General features: G+C 54.6%; 1 protein-coding gene across 1 annotated transcript in view; it reads left to right on the top strand.

The window, feature by feature from the left end:
- Window positions 1-8844, top strand: part of KIAA1755 (KIAA1755 ortholog) — a 38224-nt gene extending 29380 nt beyond the window's left edge. The window contains exons 11-14 of the mRNA XM_037495213.2: window positions 529-667; window positions 1897-2019; window positions 2620-2841; window positions 6235-8844. Of these exons, the coding sequence (XP_037351110.1) occupies window positions 529-667; window positions 1897-2019; window positions 2620-2841; window positions 6235-6939 (1189 nt within the window). The 3' untranslated portion in view covers window positions 6940-8844. The remainder of the gene's footprint in view (window positions 1-528; window positions 668-1896; window positions 2020-2619; window positions 2842-6234) is intronic.
- The last annotated feature ends 588 nt before the right edge of the window (window positions 8845-9432 follow it).

Consider the following 9432-nt stretch of genomic DNA (forward strand, 5'->3'; position numbering starts at 1 on the left):
GAGCCCGGTGTCCAGGCTGCGCTCTGAGTCTATTTGGCTGAGGTGGTGTTCGCACATCCGGATGTTTAAACTCCCACACAGGCTCTAACATGCAGCCCGGGGTGAGAGCCAAGGCGGTCCATCATTTTATCCATGTCACTCTGTGAATTAGGTTCTGTTATTCCCACTCTTGACAAATGAAAAAACAGAGACACAGAAAGGTTGAGAAATCTGTACAAGTTCTCATTACTAGACTGCCTTCTAGTAATGCTGGGCTGGGACTTGAACCCAGATCCATGCAGGCTGGGTCATAACCTCCTAGGTCCTCTGGTCCTCCCGATCCCATGGAAGGCCAAGGTTGAGACCCAGGGAGATAGAGGGATCTATCCATGGTCACACAGCTAGTTGGCAGCTGGAACGCCCAGGCTGACCCTATGTTGTGGGTGGGAGTTGGTGTGGGGTGGGGTTGGTTCAGGCCTGAACTCGGGGGGTGGGGGGTAGCAAGGGGGGGTTCATCTTGAACCTTCTGTCACCCCCTCTACTTCCCAGGAGCCATCTGGCTGAAGCCACTGCTCTGTACAGCCTCGTGGATGAGCAGCTGCATATCCTGGTCACCACATCCAACCACCTCCTGGGGAGACTGGAGCTCCGCATCCGCCTGGGCCGCCTAGAGGCTGCCATCCACCAGGTGAGTGGGGAGGTTGACCTAGGCATGTGGGGCTGCAGGCCCTGCCCCAGCCAGGCGCTTGCTGCTGTAACGACTCCGGGCTGGCAGTCCTTAAGGACGACGCAGGCACTCTTGAGATTTGGTACATGATGCAGCACTCGCTAAGTGTTTAATATGTTCCCACATAACCCATAAAGTAACGCTGGGGGAAAATGAACCAAGCCGGATGGATCTGGGTTCAAATCTCAGCCCAGTTTACTAGCATAACCCATAAAGCATTACTCATAAAGCTGCACTTATTGAGCACCAACTGTGTGCCAAACCCTGGACCAGAGCCTTTCACTTTCTGACCTCGTCACTTACTAGTGATTTGGGGAAGGTGCTGGATTTCTCCCATTCACAGATGAGGAAACTGAGTCTGGGAGAGATTATGTCACCTGCCTGTGGTCACTTGGGGGGTCTGCTCTTGAAGTCCCTCCTGCCACCACTCTCTCCACTGCCAGGCCTATAGCCAGTGCATCTCTCCCGGGCTGGGGCTGCCTGCATCCTTGGGGCTGCGGGGTGCAGTGTGTTCTGGAGTCCCAGTTCCAGCTCCAGCACTTACTAGTGATGTTTTACACCAGTTATTTCACCATTCAGTGCCTCAGTTTCCTCATCTGTTTAATGGGGATAATATCAGTGCCTGCTACATTGGGCTTTTAGAGGATAAAGAGAATAACATGCTCTGCAAGACACCCCAGAGCCATTGAATCCTCATTCTACCCCATGTGGCCACTGAATAAACTGATGCCTGAGAGGGGGCGTGCTCTGGTCCCACACCGAGTCCATAGCAGGACCACTCACGCCCTCTACAGCAGCAGCTCTTTCTCCAACACAGCTTGCATCCTCCCAGGGACGGGGAGCTCATCTCCTGAGGCTGCCCCTTTTGTGATTCAGTGGCACTGAGTGGTTAGAGTAAGCTGAAATTTGCTACCCCGTGATTTTATTCAGATAAGGTGCCCTGAGGGCCTACCATGTGCAGGGTGATGGCCAGGCCAGATGTCCTCTGGGGCCCCAATCAGGGAGTCCTCTCCCTTTGGACATTTGAAGAACATGACAATGTACTTCTCCCCTAGAATCGGCCAGACCAGTGGGCACAAGTCCAACCACTGCAGGACTGAGAGAACCTTAGCCACTAAGGAAGTCAGGGAGCTGGCCAAGGGACATCTCCTCAGTGGCCCCCATGTCTAAACATCCCTTCCCTGCCCCAGGTCAGCAACTGGATGGAGCAGGAAGGAAGCCGGTGCCTGCAGGTGCTGACGCCCAAGGACAGAAGCTTGGAGGCTGTGGAGAAAGCTCATGCGGAGTTTGAGGACTTCTTCCTTCAGGCTGCAGTGCGTTCCTAAAATTGAGGAACAGTACTGGAGCAGATGGAGAGGGCATGGGGGGCAAGGGGGCGGTGAATGGCTAGAGCAAAGGAAGGAGGGGAAGGGGAAATGCTGGAAAGCTTCTAGAGACAGTGAGGAGACCAGCTTGGATCACAAAGCATTCTGCTTACATGTTATCTCCTCCAGGAAGTCTTCCCAGACCACCAGGTGCAGACAACCTATCTCAAAATGCCTAAAGGGTTTCTTAAAATGCAGATTCCAGGGTTTCACCCTAGACTTATTAAGTCACCCTTGGGTCAGGAAATCCCCAAGCTTGATGTATTAGGCCTGGAGCACAGGGTGATTCAGCCTGTTTCACTTCCCAGGCTAGCGCAGGAACAGACAGAAAGGGAGAACTTGCCAAGGAAACTATCCAGGGGGAGGTAACACTAAACAGAGTCCTGGCCAGCAAACTGAACTGGCTGCACAGGCCTGGGTCCTCATTGTAGAAATGAGGAAACAGGCTCGGGAACATTTATATCCCCACAGTGGGAGATTCCTAATATCTGGGAGAGGCTCAGCTAAGGGGCGGGGAAGCTGAATGGACACCCCCTTCTCCCCACTCAGGCCCAGTACCGCTGTGGCCTGGAGCTGTCCAAGCAGGCGGCCCAGCTGGGAGCTGCAGCTGGAGGGACTGGTGAGGCAGAGGGGACAGGGTTCCCGGAGCTGGCAACCTTCACTGCCACGCAGAGAGCCTTTCAGGCTAAGCTGACCCACTTCTACATGGCGGCTGAGCGGCAGCGCACGGACCTGGAAACACTGCTGCACCTCCATCACTTCTGCAAAAAGGTAGGTAAGCCTGTGTCCCACCTGCATGGACTGTCCCCAGCCCTGAGCAGGGGAGTGAGTGGGGGCCGGAAGTGGCCCAGATACAGCATTAGACTCTTTGCATGATTCACTGCCATCGTCCCATGACGGGGGAGGGAAACATTACCCACATTTTCCAGAAGGGAAAACAAGGTTTGAGCAATGAAGCCATCCTTCTAAACCAGGTCAGGCTCATCCCTGATCCCAAAGTATCCCTATACCAGGCAGCCTCCCGGTGACCTAGGAGGTGACCCGGATGTCAGCTCTCAAAGGCCCCTTCAAAAGCCCTGCTTCTTAGACTTTGTGGTTAAGGGAAGGAGCCAGGATTTCTGGGAATCTGATCAAATCCATATGCTTTTATCTTCACATGTAAATTTCTGCAGGCAACTTCATAGGTTCAAGACCAAGCTAAGAACCTTGATCTGGCTGGTCCTGGCGTCTGCTGCAGAGCTGGGAGGACCAGATCAGAGAGAGGCTGTCACTTAGTTAAGGTCACACAGCAAGCCCATGGACACCATTCTAGTGCTCTTGCCCATGCTTCACCTTGCCCTGACAGGTGGGGGTCTCGGGGGAGAAGGGGACAGCTGAGGATGGGCCCCAGAGACTACTCTAAGCACCCTCAGAACAGAGTCCTCACCAGGAACCCAGAATTTGGCCAGGAGATAGGAGGAAGAGGTAGAGCGTTCACGTGTTGCAGCACAGGGAATCTTGGTGGGAGGTGAGAGGAACTTCATCACTTTGCATCTATCATCTCCTGGCAGCCCAAAGGGGCAGCGTTGATCAGCCCTGCTCTATAGATGTGAAGACTGAGACCCAAAGAGGAAAGTCACTTGCTCAAGGTCTCCCAGAGGATTAGTCATTAAGCAGGTTTTTATTTAAGAGCCCCCATCACTTCTAAATCCATGTAGCCAAACCTCTTACATTTCCAATGGGAAATTGAGGCCTAGGGGGATGAGGGAGCAGTCTGGGAGATCTGTGACCCACCCAAGTGCCCTTAGTTGCCCTCACACTCACCAGTGAGGATGAGGGTGGGAAGAGCTTGACCCCGGCCCAGCTGTCCGGCTGACCCAGTGCACAGGGGACAGAGAGCACAGGGTGCTTGAGAGGGCAGCCAGAGGGGCTGCGTCAGCCCAGGCCTGGGGCATGAGGAGGACAGGCCACTCTCTGTCCCTCCCAGACATCAGCAAAGGGATCCCTCCTCCCAGCTGTGCTGAAGTCAGAGAGCAAGGAGGGGCAGGGTCTGCGACCGAGATGCAGGCTGGCCTGTGTCTGCACAGACTGTGGGGCCTCCACAAGAGACTTCCCCGCCCTGGACCTCAGCTCCTCATCAATAATATTGATGATGATAATAGTAATAATCAATACTCACATAGTTCGTATTATGTGCCAGGCCCTGTTCCAGTCATTTCATTTCATGTATCATTTTATTGTCACCAACCCCATGAGGCAGTGTGTGTCCATTTTACACACAAGGAAACAGAGAGGTCAAATAACTGAGCCAGGATCACACACCTAGGGAGTGGCAGAGCTAAGATTAAACCTGGATCATCTGGCTCCAGAGCCAGCCTTGCCAAGTAGTGAAAGAATAAAATTTGATATACTAACCCCCTGGGCTTTGCTTAAACTTGGAAATATTAACACCATTATTATTGCTAAAGTTACAAGGAGGAAGGGGAATAATACATCATAGGTTAAGGGTATCTGGAAGCTTCTCTCCCTCATTAATATTAGCCGATTTTAGGCCCATTAGACTTCCTTGGTAAATCAAACTTGCTCTAGCTCTGAGGACTTTGCAGTTGCTGTTCCCTCAACCAAAATACTCTTCCTCTCAACCCCTGACTTTCTTTCTTCAGCACTCAGCTCACTTCCTCACAGAGACTCCTCCTGACCCCCCCACCCCCAGAAACCTGCCCCCCATCCTCTCTTATCCCCCTGATTGTATCACCTAATGGTACTCTGATGCTGCAGTTCCCTTATCCTGTTGCTTCATCACCCGCTTGTCTCTTTGTCACCTGTGAGTTGAGCTTTTCAAGGCAGCAACCAGGTCTGGCTGGCTCCTGGCCACATCTGTCCTCAGGGTTAGCACCCAGAGGGAGCCCCGGGAGAGCGACCAGCCGAGGGAATGGAGCCAGAGTGAGGGACGAAGCAGTGACAGAGTGGACCCAGGCCTAGAAGTCACACTGCAGGTGGCAGCCCTCACCCGAGTCCCCACTCTGGCCGTCTCTCGCTGTGTGATCTGGACGGGCCCCTTCTCTCTGCCCTGATTTCATCTGCACAACAGGGGGCTAGGCGAGATGATTGCTGAGGTGTTATTCATCTCTGTCCAGCACGGCCCGGAATATCGAATTCCAGACAGACAGACAGACGGGACAGCCCCTTGCCGGGCTCAGCCCCGGAGGCAAGCGAGCATGCAGCAGCTTTGGCCCTAAATAATAATAACACGATTGTGCCGCTAACGGAGATTTATGGAGCCCTTTCCCAGCCATGAGCTCCGTGTGCTTCCACGAATATGAAGCCATTTATCTAAAGACAAGTTCCCTTAATCCGTGGAAAGATGGTTTCCTCGGAGAAAATGGTTCTCCAATCCCCACAGCCTAACAGCTCGCTGTCGGCTTCTAAATTAATGGAGAGAAAGATTATGTTTTTCACGAGCTGCTGGGACTGTGCTGGCTCCTTTGCAGCCCGCAGACATTTTGTGGGTGAAGTGAGGACAGGGAGACTCCCAAAACGCGGCCAAGGTCTGGCTGGAGAAAGGGGGTGGGGGCGCAGACCTGGGTCTCACTGTGTGACTGTGGGGGCCCAGCCCGGCCTGGACCAGCTTTTCCTGGGCGAGGAAGGGCTCAAAGCTACTCTTGCAAAGGCTGGACAGACCTGAGTTCGAACTCCAGCTCCTCCCTGACTCACAATGTGACCCGGGACAAGTGATTCATATCTCAGTCTCAGTTTCTTCCTCTGTGAGATGGGCTGCTGGGGCAGTTCAGTGTGACCACACAGGAGAGGCACAGAGCCTAGCAAACAGTTGGTGCTCAATAAACATCAGTCAGACTCCTCCCTCGGCACCCTGCTTTATCATCTTGTGCAAACACCCATTTTGCGGGCGAAACTGAGCCCCAGAAGGGGGCAAGTCTTGCTGGCTTCTGGGTCCATAAGGCTTTGACTAAGATCTTGGAGGTCCTGGGGACCATTTTCCCATGTGTGTCCCCAGGAAGAGAAGGGAACCATTGTCATCATCAGCGGAGAAAGTCACGGCCATACTGAGGGGACCCTTACCTCGACCAGGCCCTAATGTTAATTCAGTCCGGCGTGTTTTGCTCTCCCTGCCCCCTCTCGCTCTGTTCTCATGGAGCCCCTCCTCCCTCTCTTCTTGTCGCCCAGATGACCTGGTTCCACATGGACTGTCAGGACCTGATGGCCCAGCTCAGTCTGGGCAAAGCACAAAGGGCCAGCCCTGGCAACCAGCGCCGGCTGCACCGCTACCTGCAGCGGCTGGTGTCCGAGTTCCCCGCCGAGAAGCTCACCGCCATGGGGCTGCAGGTGGCCTCCCTGAGCCGGGAAGACCTGGGCCAGGACCTGTGGGAGGAGGCTCGGGTGAGACACGAGGAGATCCATACTCTCCTGAAGAAGGCCTTGGCCCACTGTCCCTGCCCGGAGGGGCCCACTGCTCGCTTGGCACGCCTGGAACTAAGAGGGGCAGCCGACAAGGGCCAGAGAAGTTGGAACAGAGAAGTCACTTCCAGGGGATGGCAAGACCTGCCTGCCCGGGACTCACTGGGCCTGAATCGTTCATCAAAATCCTGTTGGCCTCCTCCGGCCCCCAGAGGGGGGCACAACAGAAATTTCCAGGCAGGCACTCCACTCCAGGAATCTGGTCAGGCAGTACAGGCTGATGAAGCCAAAGATCCCCACGAGGCCCTGGATCTTGCCCCTGAGCGTTTTCTTGCCACTGTTTTCTCCTGGCAGCGGTTCCCCAGGCAGGGTCGGAGTCCCCACCCCACTGGGGGCAGCTTCTCCTCCGAGGGGACTGACTCACAGACATCTTTAGAAGACTCTCCCCAGACCAGTCCCCCTGCTTCACTCTAACGGGGAGCCCTCACTAACCACACCAGGCCCCAGAGGGTGGCCGTGGGGTTCAGCTACAGAGGGAGCTGGGGGACCCTGGCCAGTCCCATCAGGATGTGGCCCCTGAGCATTCGGAGTGTTTGGCTGAGAGAATCTGGACCTGCTCCAGCTCCGGGAAACTCCTGGAAGACCCAGCTCATCCATGTGGAGTGGTGAGAGGACTAGACCAGGCGGGGCATCTGATCAGCTCTAGAAAGAACTGTCGGTACAGATCCTCCCAGGGGTCTCGCTCTTAGGCAGACCAGGCGCCCTGCCAGAGGTTGGGGTACACATGCTTTGCTGGGGGCATAAAGGGGCATCGTTACCCCCCTATGGAATCATGGGTGGGAAGGCTTGGAGATGATTTCTTGTCCTGAGGCCCGGGGAAGCAGACCCTAGACAAGGATTCCAGCGCATGTTTATTTGGCAGGGATGCCCGCAGCCACTGGAGGAGCAGGGCAGTGAGTCTAGGAAGGGAATAAAGGGATGTTGTCAACATGGCATTTATTTGCAGGCTCTACTGGCCTCAAGCAGAGCATCACCTGCTGGAGGCCGGTTGTGCACGTGTCCAGAGGGGTGAGGAGGGAACGTCGCTGCCCTCTCGCCACTCGTCCTCTGACCACATGGACCGTCAGCCTCAGATGCAAGAAACCTCCCAGAGTCGTGTTCTTGCACTGCAGAGAGCCCTCTCCCCTGCGAGGTTTCTGTCTCCCCCTTTCTGCTAGGTCTCTTGAACTCCTCGACTTCCACCTCCCTGCCCCACTTCTCTTTAGATGTGACCTCTGGAAATCAGTGTCTTGGGGGTCCTACTGGTCCAGGGAACCCGGTAAAGGTAGGGAGTCCCATCCCCATCCAGCAGGTGGTGGTGAAGGGACAGCTGGAGTAGCCTTTCCACCTCTGCTCATGGAGAATCTGGAAGCCAGCAACCCTTCACACCACCGGAGTCACCCCTGCTAGCCCCTCCCCGAGTGACACCGTGCTCAGCGAGTCTGCCTTGTCTCTGCCTTAGGGTGACTGCCAGGATGGCTTTCTGGTGGCCTAGCCCTGAAATTTCCCTTGCTTTGCAAAGTTGGGGGGACACGCTTCCTCCCACAAGGAGAGAGAGGCAGGTCTGGGGCAGGCCTCGGCGGACAAAGCATTTCTCAGGAGTCATCTCGGCAGAGAGAACCACACAAACCTCACTCCCCAAAATGGCACCAGGAATCTCCTAAGACTGAGGATCCCCCCACATGGGGTCTGGGCCTGTCTGCACAATACCATGAGCAGAGAGGATCAGAGGAAGCTTCCTAGGGGATCCCACACCAGATAATTAAAACCAGACCCTTGGGGGTGATTTAAATCTGAATTTGTGACCAACTGCTCAAGCAGTTCCCCTGCAACACAGTGAGGTGGGGGTGCAGTTGAGTCTGACCTGACCCCCCCAACCCCAAGCAGCTCTGCTTCTTGCATTCCGCTCTCACACCTTCCATCCAGACAGGCCCGAGGATGCGTGTGATCAGCCCGTCTCCATCCATGCCTGTCGCCTTCACGGGAGGGGTGAAGACTTTTAAAAAGCTGTTACCATAGCAACAGCATCCAGCCAGTGGGAACCACAGGCAGGGAGCCAGGGTACCTGGGGTGCAAGGATGGAAACTGACTTCTGAGAGACTACAGCTGCTGCTAGGGATGAGGGAGGGCATAGGAGGGGGTGAATGATCTGCGAATCCTTGGGAAGGAGGGGACCCCAAATCATCTCGTGCATTGTTCTGGCTTTAAAGAGAACTGAACTGAAAAAACCTGTCTACTCATAGCAAGAGATGCAGAAAGGAAATATAATAATAAAGTATATATGAAACTAATGAATAACAGGAATGCTAATAACTAATTTTTTTTCTGCATTCGCTTGGTGCCTAGCTTGGTGCTCGATCCTTTTCAAGTTTTTGGGACTCGCTGAATGTCTTACAACCACCTTATGAATTTGATACTCACCTCACACCATGTTCCTGGGGAGGAAACTGAGACTCGGAGAGGTTGGGTCGTGCCCTCCCAGTGCCCACGGTGAGTGGCCCAGCTGGCACAAGAGACCAGGCCTATGCTTCGGATTCCCCCTCAGATGAGCCTGGGCCAACCACAGGCTCTGCAGTGGCTGGACTCTGCCCTCTCAGTGGGCCCAGTGCACCCAGTGGTGCACCTGCTGGGTGTCAGGTGCTTTGCCCAGGTCGAGCTCATTCCTGTGTGCAGCACTCACATCCAGGTCTCCTGTGGGACACATGCCATTGTGGCCCTGTGGCCTGTCACATGACTCTGGAGCTGGAAGGACACCCAACCATTCACAAGCTGTGAGACTTTGGCCAAGTTGGTCTACCTCTCTGTGCCTTGCTTTTCTCGCCACACAATGAGAACAATCAGACCTCAGAGGCTCACTGTACGAATTAAAGACCTCCTCCCTCCCTTTCTAAGGAAAGACCTTAGAAAAGTGTCAGGAACATAGTAAGT

The sequence above is a fragment of the Talpa occidentalis genome, unplaced genomic scaffold (assembly GCF_014898055.3).
Source record: "Talpa occidentalis isolate TD23 unplaced genomic scaffold, MPIMG_talOcc4v2.1 talOcc4.10, whole genome shotgun sequence".
Lineage (NCBI taxonomy): Eukaryota > Metazoa > Chordata > Mammalia > Eulipotyphla > Talpidae > Talpa > Talpa occidentalis.